This window comes from Oryzias latipes, chromosome 2, assembly GCF_002234675.1.
Source record: "Oryzias latipes chromosome 2, ASM223467v1".
Classification (NCBI taxonomy): Eukaryota; Metazoa; Chordata; class Actinopteri; order Beloniformes; family Adrianichthyidae; genus Oryzias; species Oryzias latipes.
The window spans coordinates 1,467,033-1,492,593 of record NC_019860.2 but is presented as its reverse complement, the minus strand read 5'-3'; the positions used below and the strand labels follow the sequence as shown (position 1 = coordinate 1,492,593).

The 25,561-nt window shown below is 41.4% G+C and overlaps 1 protein-coding gene across 1 annotated transcript in view; it reads left to right on the top strand.

The window, feature by feature from the left end:
- The first annotated feature begins 503 nt into the window (after nt 1-503).
- The window catches only part of LOC111946429 (NACHT, LRR and PYD domains-containing protein 12-like), a 77,053-nt gene continuing 51,995 nt past the window's right edge, over nt 504-25,561 (top strand). The window contains exons 1-6 of the mRNA XM_023949644.1: nt 504-581; nt 17,770-17,892; nt 17,975-18,085; nt 20,512-20,616; nt 24,627-24,705; nt 24,867-25,065. Of these exons, the coding sequence (XP_023805412.1) occupies nt 17,822-17,892; nt 17,975-18,085; nt 20,512-20,616; nt 24,627-24,705; nt 24,867-25,065 (565 nt within the window). The 5' untranslated portion in view covers nt 504-581; nt 17,770-17,821. The remainder of the gene's footprint in view (nt 582-17,769; nt 17,893-17,974; nt 18,086-20,511; nt 20,617-24,626; nt 24,706-24,866; nt 25,066-25,561) is intronic.

Here is a 25,561-nt window from a genome sequence, read left to right as displayed (position 1 = left end):
AATACCCTCAAATTAAAGCTGACAGTCTGCAGTTGACTCGCATCTTGCTCGTTTAATTTTAAATCCATTGTGGTGGTGTATAGAGCCAAAAATGCTGGAATTGTGTTGATGTCCCATTATATATGGACCTGACTGTAACTGTCAAGCTTGAAGCTCCACCCCTCCTCCCAGTGACAGTCAGGATTTTGGTTGAACTTGTTCTCTGTCTTTAGTTTCTCTAAACGTCCTGCTGTGTTTATGGGATGTTTCTTCCTCCATCTTCATCTCGAATTCTCAGGTCACTTTACAAACATCCTGCAGCTCCTGTCAGTCATTTCACCAACAAGAAGCCCCGCTCCTTTTATCATGTCCACCATGTTGACGAGTGTCAGAATAAAACCTGACGCTCCTGATCCTCTGACTGTGCAGCAGTGGGTGTTCACTTGGTAGACAGCAGGCAGGTTGAGGGTTTGATTCCAGGAAGGCTCAAAGTCTGAATCAGACTTTTCCACTTCAGCTGCTCCACCTGCTGCCCCGCCTCCATCCAGGTGGACTCTTCCTGGTTGTGAGTCAGTGATCAGTGCTGCAGCTGCGTTGACACGGTGAGTGGAGACTCTTCTTCCTCTTCATCTCTTTGCAGAAACTGAAGTGAGTTTGTTTCTGGAACTGTGTCTTCACTAACTTGACTGTTTGTTTCTGAATGTTTGGAGAAGATCTTCTTCTTTCTCTGCAAACTCTCCTCCCTCTGCTGTTTCCAAAGCTTCATCATTGTTGGATCAACAACATGGAGGACTCTTCTTCATCAAGTCAACAACAATCAGCTGATGCTTGTTGTGTTTTTTCATTTCTGACTCCAAACCTTCCTGTTCTCCTCCATCCAAGTCTGTGTATGAACAGTGTTGGGAGGTAGGTGCGAAATGGCAGCCACGCCTCTGTCAGTCTGCCCCAGGGCAGCTGTGGCTACAACCGTAGCTACCATCACCAAGTATGAATGAGGAGTGAATGAATAATGGACACAATGTAAGTGCTTTGGGTGTCTTGAAAATCCAATCCATTATTATTATTATGTTGATCTGAAACCAGCCCAAAGCAAATTTTCTCTGCAATAATAAAATAAAAACCATCCAAACTGGACAGAAAACCACAGAATCTGGTAACACTGTTGGAAGACAGACTTCCTTGTTTGGCTCCTCTGTGACACACCAACACTGGCTTTATTGGTTACGTGACTTTTCCTGCAGCAATACACTCATCAATGTAACATCAAAGTGGTTGGTAATACAGTAACTCTTTGTTATTTGATCTTAGCAGCAAAAATATAACACTTAAGTTTTCGTGTCACCTTAACAAAATAACAAAATGCTGGTTGTCTAGTTAAGAAAAACACTACAAAAACTTAGAACAACTTGTTAAATCTGCGTGTGGCAAATGGAAACCTGGTTGCTAAGGTAAACTAAAAGAAGAACTTTGACGCAGAGACATCAAATTTGGAGAACACATGAATGACTATGGTTGCAATGGAAACCTACCCTCAGTAAAGTCAGCAGGCTTAAATTAGCTTCAGAACAGCTTACAGCAGATATTTCATTTATCGTATTTGGAGGTAAAAATTTGGCTCTTTTTGAAAACTATCATTGCTTGTGCTGCTTTTATCTTATAATCCTTATTTTAATCCAGAAATGACTTTCTTTGATGTAAATGTTAGATAATATAAGACCATAGGATGCTGATCTGAAAATGACATTTCATTGATGAAGGTGTTGACTTGTCATTAACTTTTGCTTTACAGTGAAGGTACTTTTCGGGTCAAAGGGCTCCAGCGTTGTCCTCAGTCCAGGTGATGCAGAAACGTCCATCATCAGAATAACATGGAAACATGGAGCTGATTTGGCTGCAGACTGGTTTGGAGGGAATCCAACTTTCTACTGCAGCTTTAAGGGTGAGACCTTAGTAGTTTTCCAATAATAAACAAATATGATGATACTGTGGTGTTGAAACCTTCTTGTTATTTTACTTTAAAAAATTACATTAACTTTCCCACTAACCTTCTGTTGTTTTTCTTGTCTTGTGACGGAAAGGATCAGTTTCTTTTGTGTGAAATGAGATTGTTGAACTGACTTTAACTTTAGCGTAGAAAATAAACATAAAATTCATTTAAAAAAATCCATTGTGGCGGGGTCCCGCTGGTAAATGATGCAGAGGAGCCAAGGTAGGAGCGTTCTTTTATTCAAGAACAATGAGCACCACAATTGCTCCATGCAGGGCACAACAGGTCATGTCACCTCTGTCACTCTCCTCCTTTTTACTTCCTGTGATGCTCCCTTTTAAATGATGAGCCCCTCCCATTGGGCGTGGCTCTTCATCATTTTCCAGGTGGCATCACAGGAACCAGTCTTAGATTGTCCAGCAAGACACTTGAACATAAAATACGTAAACAGTATGGCAACCACCACCAGCTGACTGAGCCACACCGTCACATCCATAAATATCTGTCATTCTTCCAGGTGGCTGCAGTTTAAATACTAAAACGGGGAATCTGACGATCAATGATGTGAGACCAGAGCACGGCGGCGAGTAGACGCCAGAGATTGATGGAAAACTCCTATCTGCTATAAAGCTACGAGTTTTCTGTAAGTTATAGTTTGTTATTCTGTAACTTTTCTTTGATTTGATTCATTTTATTAATCAAAACAAGTTTTGTATTTGTTCTCTTTTCAGCTCCAGTCCCCAAACCCAGAATTACTCCTGACTGTAATCCTGAGAAAACCAACTGTACCCTCACCTGTAGCTTTGACAGAACTGATGATCTGGGAGATGTGGAGGTTTTCTGGATTCTAGATGACAGACGTGAAAAAGGCACAGAGCTACAGATCACTAAGGTACACAGAAAACATTTAAAACATATTACTACAAACCTAAATTATTGAAAGAATTAGAAAAAAAACACATTTTAGTCTTTAACCTCTAGTGAGGATTTAGACTGTCCACGGTGATGAAACTTTATGAACTTTTGTCTTTAGGAGACAAAGGAGGAGACGTTTATCTGCAGCCTGAAAAATCCTGTCAGCTCTGAGAACAGCACAGAACTGAAGAACCCTCTCTTTTCTGGTGAGTCATCATGTCTGTAGAAACCCACAGAATCACAAGAACCACTAAAACCCAGAACAAGTCATTCATGAGACTGTTTATTTACTGTGATCTGTTATTTTTAGGAGGAAGACGTCTTTTTTATCTACTGATTCTTCTTTTCCTAATTGTTCTGATTGGGGTTGAACTGTTCTTGATTTTCCACTACATAAGTAAGAAAAAGTTTTTATCTTTGTTCAGTTCTAAAATCCAATCTGTGTTCATAATCTGAGCAAGTTCAATGATTTTCTTGTGTGGAATGAATTCAGGGTCTGTAAAATCCTCAGTCTGGTGGTTTTGTTTGGTTTCCTGTTATGAGCACAGAGTTCTGATGAACATGTTTCACATCGTGCTGCTTTCAATGACCCTCTCTTTCAGTAAATTTGAATTCAAATCAAACAATCCATGTAAAATAAGGATAACTTGTCCAAAACACGTCTAATGAAACCTGAATGGTTACAGATGAAACACAAACCTGATCCATGTTCTGAACTCAATGTGTAGATTTTAAGTTAGCTCTGTTTTGGTCTTTCAAACAGAACGTGACAGGATTTCACAAGGACCTGCTGTGTTTAGAGGTGAGATCATGAATCTTCTCTACAGAAACCAGAGGGTAAAATCAGCAGCAGTCTGTGTTTGAATCACAGACACTCTGTGTCCATGTGTTCTGAACAACTCAATATGTAGATGTGTAACGCTCAAAAAACATTTACTAGGTCTTCTGATTGATACATTACCAAGGGGTTTCCTCACCATGTTATTCAAGCCAAACAAACCCAGATAAACCCAAACAAAATAAGCCAGCCACTATATCTGCTAGTCACAAACAGCTTTTTATAATGAACATAAATAAATAAATGTCCTTTTCCCCGCGACAAACCGGCTGAAAAGAGAGAAACAACAAAAACAAACAAACAAACAAAAACGTCAATAGTTCTCTGTCCGCTACTGGGGCCTGTTGCACAAAAGTAGAATTAAGACATCCGGGATAAATGACTGAGCTGAGCTCAATGAATCCAAAACATGTGCATCCAGGCTTAATTGGTTGCACAAAGACCAAGCCAGGATGAGCAGACACTGATTCATCAAGCCAGGTGTAACCAATCCTGGATAGGTGCGCGCTCACGGCTCACTCAAACAGACCCCGCCGAAGATCACAGATAAACTGATTTACCATGGCAACTAGAGCCGCGTACCTTTCCCCGTCGGAAGCACAAATCCTCATGGAGGCATACGAGGAGGTAAAAGATATAATTAAGAAGAAAGGCAACACCGCCACAGTGATAAAGCACACTCAAGATTTTTTTAAATTAAATTACCAGCCAAATAATTTTATGAAAATCTAACTTGTCATTTCAACCAGAAAATGTTGTGTTTGTTAATCTTACGTGAATGAATCATGTCGATCATACATAAAAATAATCCATTTAAAAGTTACTAATTTCAATCATGTTGATCCAACATGATACCGTTAAATTGGATACTTTAGTAATCGCAAGGAATTGTGGGATTCCATTGTCTTTGTCTATCTGGGCAGATTGGGGTCTAAGTGTGAGTTTTTGTCCATGGGTTTTATTGTCTAGCTGTTTTACTCTGTTTTAACTAGTGATTTAAACTGTTATGGTTCTTTTTTTCTGCTCCATGAGTTAGAGTGTGGGAGAGGATGATGACCAAACCCCTTGTGCGGTAAACTGTTCATGTGACTTAAAACAGAATTCGCGTTATTTGAGTTCCTGTCTTGTGATGTGGGACATTACTGCGTATTTAATGTCTTTGATGTGAAAATTAAAAGACCCATTGGTTGAAACTTTGGAAAACTATATCAATGTCAGATGTATAAATAAAATTAAAGCAAAAAATTAAGTTATATCAACATAAATTGTGTTAGGTAGTCATACAAATTTAAGTTGAATAAACTTAATTTAATGAGGTGTGACCAATTGAAGTGATTCAATTAAGTTGGATCAACTTTTATCCTTTGACAGTGAGCAACAATATTAATTTAAAGTTGGGTCCAACTGCAGTATTTAGATTGAATCAACTTAAATTTATTAGTTTGAGCCTAAGTACATTAAGTAGGACCAATATGATTCATTTTTGTTCAAGTAACGCTGTCTAATCTTGTGGAAATCATTTCCATCATTTTTTTATGTTCATTCAAAGTGAACGTTTTTTGAGTGTAGTTTACCTGCTTTGTTTTATCCTTATTCAATAAAGGAACATAATGTTGCACATTGTGTTTTTATATTCATATTGAATGTGTATTATTTTATATGACAGAGTACTAGGGCCCCACTGAGGAAAAAGGATAAAGTCATAAATTTATGAGGCTGGTTCTTTCTGCAGAAAAGCAACATATTCTTTTTACAGTTTTGATAGTTATGACAATGTGATACTTCATATTCTGGCACATCAGCATGTCGTCGTTTATGAAACCATACTGAAGGACAATTTCACCAAATGCCCCACATCTGTCATTTTAACAACTGTCCTCCTTTAAAACAACTGGTTACAATATTATGACTTGTCTTTTTTTCCCTCTGTGGCCCTAATATTCTATCATTTTATATATAGCCTTATAGTCTATGGGAAACTGTAAATTATCTAATGATGGCAACATAATCTAAAACTCATTATTTATCCAAAATGATTGAAATTAATGATCACAAACATTTGATTGATGACAGTGGGTCTAGTTATATGTGATAACAATGTATAGTGAGCAGTGAAATATCTATTGGTTTCCATTTGTGGCGACTGCTGACTGACATTAGGGATGAGATTAAATAGATCCTGGAATTTAGCCTGGTCTGGAGCAGGCTAGCTCCACAGAATAAATCTCCATGGTAATATTATATCTGCGGCTGCAGACTTTCCGCGTCTGGCACCGCCACACCCCTCTCCTTCAGCGTCTCCCGCTCCTCTTTTCAAATCACCTCTGGTTTCCGCCTCTGTTTGTTTACCCAGTCAAAAGGTCCCATAGTCAATGACGCCATTAATCATATTCATAGGCAGTGTACACAGGATTTGATGCTATAATTCCCACATTTTCTTTTCATATGCATTTTCCCTTGAGCAATCAGTTTCTTTTCTCCTTATATTTTACATTTTCATTCATTGTTCTTTTCATTCGTTTTTCAATGTGGCGATGTCACAGATGTTAAGTTAGCTCTGTATTGGTTTTTCAAACAGGAGGGTGCCAGATTTAAAAGGGATGTTATGGATGCTTTTGTCAAGGTGAGATCATGAATGTTCTTTACAGAAACACGAGTTTAAATCAGCAGCAGTCTGTGTCTAAATCACAGACACTCAGCTTAAAGGAAGAAAACATTCATGAGTTCAGATTTGTTTGATTGCTGATCTTCTGTCTTTGTTGTTTACAGCAGAAGAAACTGAGGCCTCTAAATAGTGAGTTCAACACTTTTGTTTACTCAGAAATGTCTATGGACTTATTGGGGTGGGGTGTGTGTGTGTGTTTGTGGGGGGGGGTCAGCCTGCGATGCACCTTGGGGGGAGGAGCTACTTGACAGTGGTCCCCCTCCCATGGTTGCCATATGGAAACGGGCCCCTCCCCTCTCAGCTTTAATTGTACCTTAGACATTTGGATGGGAGGGGGGGGGGGTGCGCTTGGACATCACTGTGAGTAATCAGGAGATGTCCTCTCAGTGCCCTACCCGCCAATTTTAACTGCACCCTTTAGTACACACACCCTTTACCCCACAAATTATACACTGCTACGGCGGGGGTCTTGGTGTGGGGAAGGCTGGGCACTCTCCCTCTTTTTTACATTCCATCATCCACCTCAGAAGAACATAAAGACTCCCTCGGGCACAGGTGCTATTTTACCTTTGCGTGACAGAATGAAATGAAATGTTTCATATGTGAACCCCCCCTTCTATAATCACCCTCCCACCCCCTCTAACATCCCTCTCTCTTCTTCCCCCCTTTTTCTTTTCTGTTCGGTCTTACAAAAAATGTTAAATATATAATTAATATCAACAAAGTTTAGTATAAATTACAAAAGGGGTTTATTCAAAAACACCTCTGGTGTGTCCGATAATTCCTAAACCCATGTTGTAACAGTGAAATATGTTCAACACAAAAGATCTTCAGCTCTCATCTGTCTGCTCAGCTGTTGGACAGGACAAGTTAGAGAAACAATTCCTCACTGTTTCTCTCCACTTTTGATGTGAAGCCATGAAACATTTCACAAGTCCTTGTGATGTAGCAGTGCTGCTCATATATGGACAATTCAGGGGGGTCAGCAGGGCATTAGGGGAAGGGACAGACTGGGGAGGGCGGCTGTAGGAGGGAGCCCTGCAGATATATTGTTTGTCCTGTGGGTGTCGCTGTTGTGTGATTGGACATGTTAAAAACAGGCTGGAATCAAGTCAGAGGTGTTGGTCTGAAGGAGCAACTGGTTTTCAGCCGTTACCACAAATTAAAATAAAGTCTTAATGGGCTATGGATCATCAGTACAGAATGAAGAAATAAAAATTAGCTTTGATTGGCAACAATGACAGAACCAAAAATCTTTAGTTATGCAGAAACGGCGTTTAATCTGAGGAAGGCGTCGACCGTTCCAGACCATCAGGCCAACACCACCAGCATAGGAGCTCAAACATTGGACTGAGCTACAACAGCAGCCAATAAATGTTTAGAGGTTTGCTTTATTGGAACTGTCAGGGTTTTGACTTTATCCTAACAAAGAGGAAAGGAAAGGAAACAAGGATTTCTGGAAGACCTCTGTAGAAGGAGAGCCGTCTGTCACAGCCCAGGCTGTCACATAGGAACTCTGCCCTCTCAGTGGTGGGAAGGCAGAGTTCCTCTGGGACAAAGAGGGCGGTAGACTTCTGGACCAACAGGAGTATCAGTTTAGATTTTCAAAAGTCCAGAGAGACAGATGAATTTACCCAAACTCTGAAACTTCAAACCTTCTCCATGTGTGAGAAACCTGGGCGTACTTTTTGACTCTGAGCTGAATTTTATTCCACACATTAAAAATGTGTTAGGATTTCATAATATACATAACTCTCGAAGCGCGTCCATTATTCCTTCACTCCTCATTAATACTTGGTGACAGTAAGCTACTGTTGTAGCCACAGCTGCCCTGGTGCAGACTGACAGAGGCGTGGCTGCCAGGACGCGCCTATGGCACCATGGCCATGACCTTCACTGAATTCATTCATGCACATTCACAGGTAGGCAGTAGCGTTGAGGGTCTTGCCCAAGGGCCCCCACTTGGTGATGTTAATTTCTCAGTATTGATATTACCATTGCTTGCTTGTTCATTCCCCGCGAGAATGTTCCCTGTCACTTTACGGACCGAGATAACCAGCCGGAATTATCGTCTTCAAAACACTACCAGAGTCCGTCCATTACTCTCTTGCCAGCACAGAGATGCTGATGCTTGATTTTATCTTCAGATAAAAACCAAGGGTCAGAACCAAGGGTTTTAAAATCGGTTTTGAAATCGCTGCATCTAATCGCTGTGAAATTTTTGTTCTCTTAATGGTTTATTCATGTTTTTATGGTTTGGGGCTTTCTTATTTAAATGATCTGCTTGTAAGATATGAGCCCTCATGGACCCTGAGGTCCTTTGACAAGAGATAACCCAAAAAAATGTATAAAAAGTGACTCTTTACCAGTTATTGTGACTTCCAACACTTGAAATGAACTGATATCTAAAACTGAATAGAGATTTGGATGCTGACTGATAGAGGTTCCACACAATAAGAGTCTGATGGATTTGATTAAACTGCTCTGCAGAATAAGTTTAGTTTGCTTTGGATCAAACACGGTTACGAAGCCGCTGACCAGGAAAGAAGATGAAGAAAAAACAGTTTCACAGTTTTAAGCACAAATGTGATCATTTTGCTCCTTTTTGTGCTTCTTTGACACACAAGAACTGATATTAATCTTGAATTTTTTGTAATTAACTCTAACGTTAATAATCCTGCAACATAAACAGTTTGCTGCTTTCATTTAACCGTGTCTTCTTCTGAAAGGAACTGGAACGGACATCAAATTCGAGGATCCGAACACAGATCAACCTGAAGAGGCCATTTAGGAATTTGGTGAGGACCTTTAAACCAGCAAGAGTTGAAGTCTCTCTGCTTTAATATGACAGAAATTCTGCTTTTTACATATTTAGAATTTTTCAGTCCAGGTAAAATTCCAGTTTCCAACAATGTTTTCTCTTCAAGAATTTGTTTCATCATCACTGATTTGTAACCAGATGTTTTTGTATATTTTTTTATCTGAACTACAGTAAAACTTGAAATATGATTTTCAGAAACAGAGTCTGGTTGTGACTTCTGTTCCGTTCATTTCTCTTCTACTTTCATGAATCCTCAAAGGTCTAATGAATATTTTGGAGGTCAAGTCGTAACTTAAGTGGCAATTAAACATAAATACTCATCTGACTGTCTTATTGACGAGCTAACACGGATGAACCAGGAGTGAAAACTATAATAACAAGAATAAAAAGTGTTGAAGGAGATTTAATAAACCACATAGATGTGTGACATGGTAATAGTTCAGCTGGAGTTTGATGAAAAACTTTAACTTCATTTTATTCATATTTTTCTTTTATTTTTCTGTCTTTTGTTTCTCATCTTCAAATTTCTGACATTCTCAATTTGGTTAGAACTAAACACCTACAGACAGATGGACATTTTTGCAACTAGCAGGTGTGTTTGACACTTGGGTGTGTGTGTGGACAGGCTCCGCCCTTTTTGTACTGCATTTGAGCCTTACCATGGTGATTAACAACCAGTAAACTTGTTGCTCTATGCTGCTTCATGGTCTTATCCCCCTTCCCCTCCTACTATCACCCTCCTTCCCCCCCTCTTTCTAACGTCCCTCTCTCTTCTTCCCCTCTTTCCTTTTCCGTCCGGTCCAACACCAAAGATCTTCAAACATGTTTGAAATTAATAAAGTTTGGCCTCAATTACAAAAGGGGTTTATTCAGACATACCTTTGGTTTGTCTGAAGATTAATAACCCCTCTTGTTAAAGTAAAATATGTCCAACACAAGAGGCCCTCAGCTCTAATCTGACTGCCCAGCTGTTGGACAGGACAAGTTAAAAAAAAAAAAAAAAAAAAAAAACACCTACTGTCAGTCCTGTAAAACACTTGTTTTCTGTAAAACACGATAAAAACCAGAAAATAATGACATAGATCTTTTTTTGTTGCCAGGCGACAACAGCTGATTGTGTAAACAAAGCCCCAGCAGATCGTTAAAGACCTGGAAATGGTGGAATGAAAGAGCAGCAGGAATGCCGCTCATTAAGTGTAAACAGAAATCCATGTTCATTAACCCTTGTTCTATCTTAGATGACTGTCACGTTTAGCTTGTAGTCTCGGAGGCCATCATCATGGTAGAAGCACAGGCGGAGTCAAACGACTTGGGTTTAGCTCAAAACTTTATTTCCTATTTCTTCAGCTGGGATGTAACAGTCATGCCCCAAGCTCTAACTGCTGACCAGCAACAACCTCCCAATGGTTACAACTCAGTCACTTCACAAACAAACAATTAGAGTACTGGATAGAAAACCAATAAGACATCATCACTGTGACATTTTACAAAAACACAAACTGTTAAGCTGGGAGAATTTCATCAAGTATGCAAAACTATGCCTATTCTATAAAATCATTTACGGTCTATCATCCCCTCCACTCAGTCAGTTTGTTAAAATAAGATCATCCCAAAGAGTGACTCGAGGGTCGGGTCAACAAGACTGTATAGTTCCTCTGAGGAGAAGTGCCTTCAGCCAGAGCGCCTTCTCTGTAACAGCAGCACAAGAATGGAACTCTGTCCCTCACATCATAAGACACATCACCACATACACTCTGTTTAAAAAGAACCTAAAAAACTGGCTCATATCACAGCAAACATGTTCACATTGAACTGGATTAACACCTGCCCTTCCTCCTCCCCTCCATCACCTTTGTGTCTTTTATGTTTTCACTATGTGCATGTTTTTATTAGTATATGTATTTTAGATGATAATTTAATTGTACATGTATATTTTTAATTAATGTACTTAATTGATGTTTTTAGGTTGACTATTTTTAACACCTGTCCGGGGACTACGGATGAAAAATAGCCTTTGGGCTAATTCTGGCGCATTGCAGTGATGCTTTTAATGTGCACTGTCCCTGTTAAATAAACGAATAAATAAATAAAATCTTCTTCCTCTTTCAGCTTTTTCCCATCAGCGAACAAGTCGCATGGTTTACTTGGCAACGTTTTACGCCGGATGCCCTTCCTGACGCAACCTTCTCAAGGCAGCCGGGCTTGGGACTGGCAGGGAGGTAGAGAGGGGAACAGGGAGCAGCCCGGAGTTGAACCCAGGTTTCACGGACGGAAGGCGCCGCAAACCAGCACGAGTAAATAATCTTAACTATGTTTTCACTTTATTTCATCTTTCACTGTTCAACCTACAAGAAAGTGTGTATTTACATTTTGTCTGAAGGACCAAAACAAAGAAACATTGTACCCCTGCCCTTCTATAATCACGTACACTCCCTGCTCTCTGCTGTATGTGAAGCAAACAAGTCAGCGGAGGACCCATTAACAAATCTGGGCTTTGCCTTAGTTTGAAAACGTTTTTTCAGTGTAGAACAGCTGCTTGCTTTGAGAAAAGGGGAACACCTCACATCCATGTGCCAACCTTCCTAGAATCCCACCATGGCGTAGCGTGCAGCAGGTACTGATCAGAAGCTGACTGGAGCATCTTTCCTCCATTTAACACAACCCATTTATTACTGGTCACAAAAAGTTTGTTTTTTCTAACTGAATTTCTTTCAGTTGAAAACTCATCAGATGACTTTCTCTAAAGAGGGGAGGAGAACCTGCTCCACCCCCCAAACAGCTCCAGACACAGAACCGGTACTTTCATGGAGTAGAGCTTCTACTGGACCATCTGCTGCTTTCTGCAGCTCACTCTTGTATCAAGATAAATGATTCACTTCATTTCAGATGGAAGAGTTTTCATGATGTGGGAGTGAAGAGCTCACTGAATGTTCATGAAGGTTTTGTTTGTCAATGAGACCTGCCATGCACAAAAAACAAATTTATCTCCAAAGTCAGCTGTGTTCTCTACTTGATGAAAATGAAGCAAAAGATCCATGTTACACTTTTTGATTTGGAATGTCTCCAAAACAATATAGTCAGTCCTGACAGCATATCTGTGCAGGTATGGAAGAGTTTAGAGGAGGTGGCTGTAGAGTTCCTGACTGTCTGACATTGAGAGGATGTCTGAGGAATGGAGAAGTGTTGTGGTTTCATTATATAGAACAAGGGAGATGTGCAGAATAACTAGAATAAAACTGATGAGTCACATGATGAAGATATGGGAAAAAGAACTGGAAGGTCGATTGAGGTCAGAGAGAACATTTGTGAAAAACAGTTTGGTTTCATTTGGTTTGAGGATGGAGTTGTGGTTTGTATTATGATGTTTGAAGTGACAGATTATGTTTGCAGATGACATTAAAATCTATATTGATAGCAGTGAGCATTTGGCATAACATCTTGAGAGGTGGAGGTTTGGTATGGAAAGGAGAGGAATGAAGATCAGCTGCAGGAAGACAGATAATCTGTGTGTAAATGAGAGCAACTTCAGAGGAACAGTGAGGTAACATGGAGCAGAACTGAGGCGGGTGGAGGACTTCTGGTTCTTAAGTCCAGAACAACAGAATGTAGGAAACGTAGAAAGGCGGCCGTGTTGTTGATTTAGAGACTCTGATGCAGAGACAGGAAGCAGAACTGGAGGTAGCAGAGATGAAGATGTTGAGGTTCTCTGTGGGAGAGACTAGGATGGATCAGGAATGAATCCATCAGAGGGACAGATCATGGTAGATGTTGTGGAGATAAATGCAGAGAAGCAGATAGAGATGTTTGGACACGCTGAGAGGAGAAACAGTGATGATGTTGGTTAAACGATGCTGAGGATGGAACTAACCAGAAGACCAAAGAGGAGGTTCTTGCATACCACCAATGAGATAGCTACAGAAAAACTGGACCAGTGTTTGGTTTGGCTACAACAGTGTTGATGAATTCATGAACTGTGAACGAAATCCTGAAAGAACCACAGATCACAAAATCATTTGAAGTTGCTGAGATATTATTTGACTTAAAAATTGTTTTATAATTCTGAATATTTAACATAAAATCTCAAATAAAACATTTCAGTAAATGGAAATGTTTTTAAGAAATCCTCTGTTTGATGGGAACATTTAAACCATTTGATCATTTAGACACATTCCTCCCAGAGGAAGAATCCAGGATGTATTTGGTAGAGATGCCTCAGCTGGCTCCGCCCACTGAGGAGAAGAAGCTCCTACTGGATGACTGAGCTCCTCAGCTCATCCAACGGAGCATCCAACCACTCTGTGGAGGAACCTCCTTCCAGCCTGAATCCAGGATCTCCTTTCAGTCGTGACTCAGAGGTGATCGTCCATGAAGATGGGAGCAAAGATGCAAAACGTAAAATAAATCCCTGAATCATGGTTTACTAGAATAGTAAAATAGATTAAAGGTGAACCTGTTTCTGTTATAAACCTAAAACCAAACAGCTTTATTTCCATAAAAATGTCTTTAGTCGCTTCTGCAGACCTGAAGACGACAGCAGAGATGAAGATCCTCTGAAGTCATAAAATGTCTCAAATGTTTTCTGCAGGACAGGAAGGTAAATGATTTATACTTTTGTATAAAATCCAAAGACAAAGAAAAAATGTACCTTAAAGTCTAAAACCTTTTGATAATTCTGGACTTTTCATTCATTCACTGACATTTTTTAAGAATCTTTTAACTCTGCATTTAATGTTCTGTACTTCATGAATGTTTGTTTTTTAAGTTTTGTCGTCAAAATCTGAACTTAAAAACGATTTTTCTTAAAGGTTCTGCATTTACAGAAATGTTCAAATAAAGTGTAATATACGACGTGAACGGATTCAGTTTTCTGTTTACCGTCTGTTTATATAGCTGTCTCTTACCGCACCACAACAGTACAACACAAATCTCACAGCGACACCTGTAGACACAAAGTTTATAACAACTCCAATACACTACATAAAGGTTTGTAGAATTTAACAGATTATTTCATCAGTGGTAACATTTTAAAAGGAATGAAACCCAACACTTCAGTTCATTTTTTCTTTAGCCATTTTCAAATCAAAACAATAACATTTACACATTGCTCCACTAGAGGGCGCACTGCTCTAAATTACAAACACTATCATGAATTTATGCTGTCACATTTTTAAGATTTTAAGTAATTTTTTTTATCCAAGTCATTTATGTGCTACAAAGTAATCTTGAAAACTGTAAAAATTCTTTGAAAATCCCAAATCAGATAAATTCAGATTATATGTCACTGAAAAATACAGATTTATTAGAAAAATGATTTTGATTCACATTAAACTGAAGGCAATGATAACTATTTCTCTTTACAATAAAGATCAACCAGAGTATTAAAAATTGGAACTGTTGATTCAGACAAACGTCCTTTTAATTTGAGATCAACAATTTCTGTGATGATGAAGAAAATCTGACTAAAGGAAACAGAAAAGGAACATGTGATAAAATCCTATAGAATTCTATGTGTTCATGATCCTTTTGATTTAATGCTTAATTTACAACTACTGGTCCAAAGCCCATTGAAACAACTGTTGTTTTGATTTTGGGCTGTATAAATAAAGTTGAATTGAAAATTGAATTGGATCCTGTTTGAGGAAAAGGCTGAGCAGAAATCTTTCAGCTTTGACTAAAGCAGAGGAAGAAACAGAAAGAGAAAAAAGTCCAAATCAGTTGATGTTTTACAGAAAACAATCAAATCATAAATCCAGTCAATGATTACACATCAACCAATCATCTGTTGACCACAAAACTGATAAACCAACTTTATCATCTGCTCCAGGGTCAGACTATGTCCTTCAGGTCCAAAGTCCACAGGAATCTGTTTTCTGACTGCATTCAGAACCGGTTTGAAACTGGAGCCGGTTGGACTTCAGGGACACAAAGCGTTTCCAAAAACCTAGAGGAAGAAGTCAAAGAAAGAACAGCTGCATTTTTGTCAGAGGGGTGAGTTGATGGAACATCTGGGATGGAAAGAATGTGGATGTTTGCATTTCAAAGGCTTTCTTGAACAGTTCTTGAATGTTAGGATCAGCTGGGAGCCTCTTTGTTGGAATCTAAAGGATCCTGGCTGAGATCAGATCAGATTGATCCAACATTAGTTTGGATTTCTGGATCATGAAGTGATTAAAGGATTTGGAGGAGTTGAAAGGAGGATCAATCATCTGAGCTTCAGCTTTTTCAATCCCATTTCATCTGGTTGTGATTTTTCTTACTTTGGTTATTTTTTCATCCTTCAACCAAACAAATAAACAAAGTGAAGATCTTCACCTCTGGAGGTGCAGATCATGAGATCATCTGCAAACAGATGGAGGCTTTTGGGGATCTGCAAACACTGACCTCTGCAGGGCAGAATAGGAAGTGCAGCTTGATGTCTGAATGGAGGAAATGTTTGATCTTCATCAGATGAAATGAGAGGCTCTCATGTGAGGAAGAACATCTGAACAACTTTGATCATTTCCTGCTGCTTTTGCTCTGATGTTGCTTCAATTCTGCTTCAATACGTTTCTATTTCAACTCCTTTCATGGATTTTCTTCAGAGCAGCTCTACTGCAGGATTGGCCAACCCTGGTCCTCAAGAGCAACAACCCTGTCTGTTTCCCAGTTCTCCCTGGAATGTTTGATGCTGACTACCTAGATTGGGTTTCTTCAGCCAATCAGGGTATGGAATTCCCAGAGTCAGCTAACCAGCAGCAAGTTGTTTCTTCACATCAATACAGCTGATATGAATTGAAATGTCAGCAAATCTAAAAATGTTTCTACTGCAACTTCACTTTACCCCAGTCATATAACTTGAACGTGACCCCCCCCCCCCCATCAGAACAGATAAATGACAAAAAGGTTAGGTAAGACAAACATTGATTCAGAATGCAGGATTTTAATCTGCGCTGGACAAACAAGTATTTTTTGTTTAACATAAAGAAAAGGCTGTTTGTCTAATCTGCCAAGAGACGGCGGTGGTATTCAAAGAAAACAATTTACGTTGACATGAAGTTTGGGGACCCCTGCTCCAGAAAATCAATCCTCACAAAGCTGTTGGACCCAACAACATAACTCCCGGATGGAGCGCCAGACGTTTTTTTGCCTCGACTTTGATGTCCGACCATTTATTTTTTATTTAACCACGGTCCGAGGTTGTGAGGCTACAGCATTTACGGCGTCTGCCACTGTTTGCCACTCACGTGCGTTTTTGGCATTAGTAATGCCCACACTGTGCCCTCTTTTCTCCTCTTTTCCACCTCGCCAACGATAACTTCTACTTCACATTGAGTGAAGTTACGTTGTTTTGATTTCCTCTCTGTGTGTGCCATGGTTTCGCAATCAATGAATATTCATTTGTGGGCGTTTCACGGACTATTTATGGGCAACTATGGGCGTGTCATGAAGCCGCAAAAGCTGCGCTGCATTTAGAATTGATTGTGATTTATTAAGGGAAAGATGTGTAGGATGTGCGTGCGCACGGTTTTATAAATCCGAATATTTCTGTGCGTACGCACGTCATATGTTTCATCCGTACGCCATTTCTGACGCAAATCCTACGCAAAGTTTTATAAATGAGGCCCCTGGTCTTGGAATTCCTGACGGACACACCACAGTCTGTGAAGATCCACAATGTCTCCTCCTCCCCGATCACCCTCAGCATGGGCTCCCCCCAGGGGAGATGATGCTGTGTGGAGATGATGGTGGACTTCTGGAAGGACAGACCCCCCCCCCCCATTCACATTGGAGGGGCCACGGTGGAAGTGGTTTCCAGCTTCAGGTATCTGGTCGGCACATATCCAACTACCTCACCTGGAGAACCAACACTTCCTGCCTGGTCAAGAAGGCACATCATCACCTCTATTTCCTGAGGAGGATCAGGCGTGCTGGGATGGGGATCTCAGTCCTGACCTCCTTCTACAGGTGTGTGGTGGAGAGCGTCATGACCTCCTGCATCACAGTGTGACACTGCAGCTGCTCTGTGGCAGAGAGGAAAGCTCTGCAACGAGTGTCTAAAGCTGCACAGAGGACTGTGGGCTGCAGCCTGCAGACCACCACTGACATCTATGAGACCATATGCAGGAAACAAGCCTCCCCGATCCTGAAAGACCCACTCACACCCTCTGTTCTCCCTGCTCCCCCCAGGAAGGAGGCTGTGGAGCATAAAGAGCAGGACCACCAGACTGAGGAACAGTTTCCTCACAGAAGCAGTAAGAATGCTGAACTCTGGGAGATCATGGTAGCCCCTGAATAGCATTGCTATATGATTCTCAACCGTGCTGAATTTCTGTGCAATAATCATAGGACTGTGCAATACTCCATATATCATATTGATAAGTCTCTTACTTCCTGTCTTCATCGCACTGTAAACGGCTGGACCAGGACCAGAAACACACATTTCGTTTCATACCTGTTGTGAATTGACAGTAAAGAATCCTGAGTGTTTGCTGCTGCAGCTCCATGTCTCCACCTGGTGGAGGGAGAGCAGAAGTGCAGCAGCTGATGGCAGCTTCCTCTGATGATGATGAGGGTTTCCTCTGCAGGTGAAGGTGGAAGGTGTGTGAGAGCTGATGTGGATCCAGTGAACCCAGCAGCATGGATCAGGAGGGAGCCCCTCCCTCTAAAAGCAGAGACGGTAACCATGACAACCAGAGCAGAGCTCAGAGGTGAGATGAACATCTCCAACTGTCCATGATCTTCTCCATGTCAGAGCTCAGGACTCACACCAGCAACCTTCATTCTTCACAGGATCCAACCTGGACCTGGACCTGGACCTGGATCCAGCTGTGTTTCCTTCAGGAGTGACAGATCAAAGGATTCTAATCCAGACTTCAAAGTCATCCGTCCAGCAGTGGAACAGTGAGTGTTTGTCAGAGTTTTTGGAGGCTGGATTCTAGTTCAGATGATACAGTTTTCATTTTTTTTATTTATTATTTTTTTTATTTTCAACTTGTTCTGTCCAACAACTGAGCAAACAGATTAGAGGTGAAGGCTTTTTGTGTTGGACAGGTTTTACTATCACAAAAAGAGGTTATATAGCTTCGAGAAACTAGAGTGTAGATTTGTATAAACCCCTTTTTGTCGTATTATTTTTTTATTTATTTGTTACATTTAGTGTGTGTGGGGAGGGAGAGGGGAAGAATGTGAGGGGGGGGGTGGAAGAGAGTTAAAGGAAGAAAGGTGAAAAGGTGGGGGATACAAGCACTGATTTGAATAAATTATTATTTTAAGCTGTAACAATTATACCAGATCTGCTGGAAAGACGAATGTTACATCAAAGGTGAAAATCTGACACTAAGATGAGCGAAAAAAATCTGTCCATCAAACACTGTGGGTAAGGAGGAGGGATGAAGCAGACAGGGAGCAGTGTGGCAGTGTGTACGTGCACGTGGGGGTGGAGATACATGCATGCTGCCCACGTGAACCGTGTGTTCATAAGGGGAACCAGATCCTACCCAGCCAGACCAGGAGAGGGGAGGAGCGCCCCCCAGGCCAGAAGCCCCCCCAGCACCCGGACCCAGGCAGCCCGGGAGGGGAGGAGGAGGGGACCGCCCACCCCACCAGCCAGGCACAGAGAGGGCCCCCCTACAGGGGCCCCCCCAATGCCCAGAGGCACAAGCGAACCCAGTGTCCGGCCCCCAGGCCACAAGACAGGAGCGCTTAGCCGTACCAGGCGGCGGCCATGGGGGCCACCGGGCGCCGGACACCGAGACAAAGGCCAGGGACGAAGCCAGGGCCCCCGGAACACATGAGCCGCCCACCCCCCGACCGGCGCCCCGTCTCCGCAAGCCAGCCCAGGCATGCGACCTAAGCAACCCAGGGATCGCCACGCACCCACAGCCACCCCCCATAACCCTACAACCCTGCACACTACACCCCCCCCCACCATAATATCTGAGCCCCCCTCCCCAACCCTCTCAGTGCCCTCCCCTCTCTGTGATGGGGAGGGAAAGCCCCAGAGGGGCCCAGCGAGCCAGCCCCCAGGTCCGTCCTACCCATGCACTCACGCACACATACTCACAATCATCTGGTTACCCTCCCTCCCCCCGCCGCCACGCAGTAACCCCCCCCCCCAGCCGGCCACCCCCCAGCGCCGTATGCCCGACCATTTATTGTTAATAAAACAAATGATTAATCAATTGTTAAAAATGGTTAAATTAATTGACTTTTAATGATATTACTTCACTTGCTCCAAAAAAATTGATAAATCGATTCATGATTTTTCTTAATGTAGCATAATTGTGCACATATTTTTAACTTTTGACACTTGATCAAATTTTGCTATGAAAATTCCTGAAACAGTGTTTTGTCTATTTTACTGATATAGTATTATGTTTTAATCATATCAATGACTTTTACAAGTAACATAATCTGCATATATTTTGGATACTTCATTGCCATGTTGATTTCTAAGTAATTTTTTACAAAATAATTGAAGTAATTCATCTTTGTTATGTGCTTTATTGATATTTCAACGTTCTTAATTCTGTCTGATAATAGTGATAATGATAAATCATGTAATAAAATCGCTACGGTAGAACATGGGTGGGATTCTATAAATTCGCTTCCTTCCACTCCCTTTCAAGCAATATTTATGAATATGTCTAATTATCCTAAGTTTGATTAGTTATTGTATGAATGTATAACTGATGATTATATTGTTTTTGTGTATTATTCCTCTTTGATTGCTTGAAATAAACCATTTCAAATCAAACAAAATAAAATAAGTCCGGCTGCTCTGCTCAGAGACACGGTTAACTCGGCGGCAGCCAGGCCCGGACCGCACAGGGTCTGGACGTCAGGGGGCACGAAGCGCTCATCCCCGGCACCCCCCTCGCAAGGGGTGTAAAAGAAGGTAGAGGCGAGGAGCCAGCGGGGCGAGAGCGGAGTGCAGAGACGTCCGCAGAGCAGCCGGTCTGTCCTGTTTGAGCTCCAAAGCTTTCTCTAGAGCGAAACTATGTGTGACGTTAAACCAGAGCAGTAGTGACACACGATTGGAATGAACCATTTACATGCAACACGATCGGATCAACAATTGGCCTAACCCACCTATCTCAATCGGAAAGAAATTTGATCTGAGTCTGATGGGGGGGGAGACTATTCCGAACGGCGTGTTCACATGACACATTTTCCTTCCGATCAGGCGTTCTTTCCGATTACTTTTGTCCATGTAAATGCAGCTACTGCAGATCAGTCTGAGTTCAATAGTTCAACATGGGAGATAATCTGATGAACCTCCAGAATACAAGAAATGAGTTTCTAATAAAAAAATGTTTTTCCATCAGGTTTCTATCGGGACATGGATCTGGATCCAGCTGTGGGTCCTTCAGGAGTGACAGATCAAAGGATTCTAATCCAGACTTCAAAGTCATCCATCCAGCAGAGGAACAGTGAGTGTTTGTCAGAGTTTTTGGAGGCTGGATTCTAGTTCAGATGATCAACAGTTTTCAGATGAAGGACTTGAGGTCTGGTTCAGTTCTGGATCTCTCTGATCAGACTCACTTGGAGCATCATGTGTGTGATGAGATCTTTTCAGTTGAGTCTTCTGAGAGTCTCTGAGAGACATCAGAGATGTTGGAGAAGAAAACATGTTGACTGCTGACTCTGACTGACAGCAGCTCCAGTCTGATTCCAACCAAATCAGGAGAAAAGTTCCAGTTTTCTCTGGATTTGGGAGATTTTCACGTTGAAAATGTCTGAGTTTGGTTTCATAGTGTGGCTGATTTCTCCAAGTCTGACAGTTCCACTTGTTTCTCCTCAAGTCAGTCAGGATGGTCTTATTCTAGAGAAGATTCAGATGAACGTATTCTCCTCAGTCCAGAAATGCTTGAAGAATATATTTTTTTCTAAAAACTGACATCATCATCGTGAAATGTAGCTGCTGTACTCCAACAGCTAAATAATGTAGATTTATATGAATTGGATCAGGTGTTAATATGCTTCAGACTAAATCTAATGTTTCTGGATCTAGATTTAGTCTGCTTTGGAAAAACCTCATTCTTATAATTAACTAATCAAAGTTATAAAATGAGGACTTGTCGGAGTTCATTTTCCGGCATCCTCCACATGTGAACCAAGGATTCATTCATCTTGAATTCTCTGCAGCTGTTCCATTCCTTTCATGTCATCACTTCCCTCCTTATCGTTCTCATGTTTTTCTCTCCTATTTCCTCTTTACTGAAGTCACTCAAAATAACAAATTAGACGCACCGCACCATAGGGCGCTCTGAACATTTTAGAGAAAATTTACAAATTTTAAATGCGCCTTATGGTCGTATAAAGATAAATAATATTTCTGAAAGTGAATTCAACATTTAATCCTTTCATGCCCTTTCTAATTATTTAAAGTTGTCTTCAGTGTTTTGCTAAATGAAGTGGAGTCCGGGATTTCGTTATTATTTAGGTAATTTAATTAGTGACATACGGAGTGTAAGGGTTAAATTATGAAGGTTTTTATGTAACTATTGATGATCTGCTAGTTACAGTGCCTTGCCAATTATTCACCTCCTTCCAGTCAGTATTTAGTAGATGCACCTTTGGCTGCCATCACAGCACTGAGTCTGTGTGGAGAAGTCTCAGTCATTCTTTTAAAACTGCAGGAATTTTTCTCCATTCGTCTTTGCAAATCTGTTCAAGTTCTGTCAGGTTGCTAGGTTACAGACATAAACAGCCCTTTTAGAGTCCTGCCACAGATTCTGTATGGGATTTAGGTCTGGGCTTTGACTCGGTCAATCCAGTCGCTAGGAGACTGATACCAACAGTGTAAAATTATCTACGGGGACAGATAGAATTATGTTGGGGGCTGGATGTGGCCCACGGGCCTTGATTTTGACACATTTGATATATAGGAGCCTTAATGAAGTGAATCAGTGAAGAAGGAACAAACTTTCTGAAAGTTGAACTTCAGATCATTTTGAAGTTGAGCCGGCCCTGTCATGAAGAGTAAACATTATAAGGATGTTATTAAAAAAAGCAAGATTTTAGTCCATTCCTGTGGCGAGTTATGATTTTTTAAAAGAAATAACCAAAATGCGCAATTCCGCCTCTAGAAAAATAGAAAAAAAAACTTTTTTTTTAAAGTGAAAGGCATTTTATTTGAGATCTATTGGCCTCTGTGATTGAACGTGTAGTAATTAGTGATTAGGCTACTATGTTGGTTGAGGCATTTTTTCTAAAAGACACAGCTGCCCTGGAGCAGACTGACAGAGGCGTGGCTGCCAGTTCGCCCCTATGGCCCCTCTGACCATCACTGGGACATTCATACACATTCACACACCAGAGGCAAGGAGGGTGAAGTGTCTTGCCAAGGACACAATGACATTTGGCTGGTGGGAGTGGGGAATTGAACTGCCAACCCTTTGATCATTGGACGACCCGCTCAACCACCTGAGCCACTGTCGCCCCTAGCTTGAGCAGCTGAAGCCAGCAGATCTTTACATACATAGCCGTCAGTGTGGTTGACTGGCAGAGTGCACGATTTTGTACTTTATAAAGAGTCGACTGTTTTCTCAGAAAAGTAGACCAAAAAAGGGGTATTATGGGTGACCAACGAGGACAACTTTAACATTAAACGCACACAATTTAAATAGCTTCATTTTACAATTATACTCTGTGACAAAATATGCAGCTATTAACAAAAAAAAATTCCAAAAACAAAACAAAACAAGTTCTTTTTTACATAAAGGAAATACTTTTTCACAGTTCAGAATGCTATTTATTAAAATGCTCCGTCCTCCGAACACAGAATATATCAACCCCCCACACCTCCGTTCCGTGCTCACACACCCATCTCCAACTGCACTCGCTCTTCCCCCCCTCTCTCGTGGCACGCGGGGCGCTCAGCACACACCCACAACACACCTTTCTGTGACCGACTCCATCTAGTGTTGAAACTGAGAAGTGCAACAGAGTTGAGCTCAAGCGCCATGTGCGGGCCATATTCAATTATATTTTCAAAGTTTGCTGCGGGCCAATAAAAACAGACCCGTGGGACGTAGTTTGGACACCCCTGCCCTAAACTCTGAACTAGAGAGATAGCCAGATGTGAGACAACGCATTTGAAAGAAATTGGGTCGCAAACCCAAATGTATCTTGAAAGCACAGAAAAAGATTTTGAAAGCAAATATTTAATGTTTTCATGTGCAACTTAGAAAGTTTTGTTCTTAAAACTGGACATTTTTGTTGCAATTTAGGAAATTTTTATCTCTAAACTGTGACTTTTGTTCTCAATGTGGAGGCTCAAATAGCACTGCATATGCAAAGACCCTAAAAATTTTATCAGATCATAAACATTTTTCTTTTCTTTCTTCTAAATTCAAGAGTGTTACGGGGCATGGTAGGGGACGCACCCAGGCGCAGAGAGGAGAGGGACAGGAGGTTGCAGGGGAATAGGTGCTTTAATAAAGTAAAACAGACTAACGAAACCAAAACCACTGCTGAGCAGGCTAGAAAAACTCAAAACTGGAAATACACTTGAAACACTAGAAACAGGGAAACATTAAGCTATGGAGCAGCACAGGAGGAAGGGAATGACAAGACTTAAATACATGCAGACAAACGAGACACAGGTGGAAACACTCAGGATTGATGGGGAAAGGTAAAACTCGAAAACAACAACAAAACAGGAAATACTACAAAATATAACAGGAAATCAAGAAACCAAACACAAAGAACTGAAACCGTTACAAAGAGTGGCTTCAAAGACCGTAATGTGCAATAGACTGCATGTAAAAACGTGTGAATAGCATCAGCGTTTTTTTCTGGACATGATTGTTTTTGACAAATTCACAAGATTGTTTAAACGGTTTCATAGGATCGCTCGAAATTTCATTTCTGCATTTAAAAGTCGCCTCCGGAGCTCATACACCGTCCAGACCTGCTCCTCTGTTCTCCTGAGAGAGTTCTCTGTAGTCAGGCAGCTGACTATGAGTTGAGTAGCCAGAAGTCCACAAGTGTCTCTATTTTTTTTTTTTTTTTTTTTTTGCTTGTCCTGTCCAACAGCTGGGCAGACAGATGAGAGCTGACGGCCTCTTGTGTTGGACATATTTTATTTTAACAAGAGGGGTTATTAATCTTCAGACAAACCAAAGGTGTGACTGAATAAACCAATAGAGACACAAGTGTCTCTATTGGTTTGTTAGGGAGGATGGTGTTAAACGCTGAGCTTCAGTCCACAAAGAGCATCTATGTTAGCTCTCCTCTAGCTCTAGGTGGGACAGAGCATCATGGAGGGCTGTGGTCACAGAGTCCTCTGTGGATGTTCTGCCTCTTTAGGTAAACTGGTCAGAATCCAGACATGGAGGCAGCAGAGACATTAATGCAGCCTTTGACTCAAAGACAGTAGAGACACTTCAGTGACTCTATAGACAGAATGGATCTGATTGTTGCTGATTCTCCACAGACTGGACCAGCAGAGCTCAGAGACTCCCAGTGGTCCGTCTGTCCAGCAGCATCAAACACAGCTGGACTCCATCTTTCTGGTCTGTACATGAACAACAACTACTTTCCCATCATTCTGTCCACAGTCGTCTCCATGCTGCACTTTGGACACCAGTGGACTGTCAGTGTGTCCAACATGGAGCTGATGTTTGGCTCCATGACTTCACTCTGATTGGCTCATTCATCTGGAATTCTGTTGCAGCTGCTGGAGGACAACATTGTCACTTTTGTCAAGAAGGAGCTGAAGAAGATCCAGAAGCTTCTGAGTCACAGGGAGGATGAGGAGGAGCTGGAGGATGAAGATGAAGAGCAGAGGAGCAGCAGAGAGTCAGTGATGAAGATCACAGTGAACTTCCTGAGGAGAATGAAGCAGGAGGAGCTGGCTGATGGACTGCAGAGCAGTAAGAGGATTTCTCTGAAGGTTTCAGCTGCTGAGAAATGAAGATTTACTGATGTCTGAACACGTGGAAGTAGGGTTGGGCGATGTCCCTTAAATTGGCCGTTGACGATGTTTGCTGTCAACCATCGGGATGGACGATGACATCGTCGGGGGGGGGGGGGGGGGGGGGGGGGGGGGATTTTTACATTTTTCGTTCTTATATAACTGCTATTCGTTATTTTGCTTTTTTCCTTTTATTTCCCAACTAATGGTTAATCCGCGATGATCCAGTATAAACTGAGGGAAGTGACTTTTACAGAAAAAGTAACAAGCAAGATAGAAAAGAAGTGTAGTCGCTCCCGCACTTAATTAGCGGAGTGGACCGGCGGAGGGCGGATTTACAGCTTTATGTTTGATGGGAAGGGGGGGGGGGGTACATGAGCGGTATGTGTGGGAGATTTAAGACTGCGATCCGTCCCGCAGCTCTAGGGGTACTGCCTATCAAACTCAGAACCGGG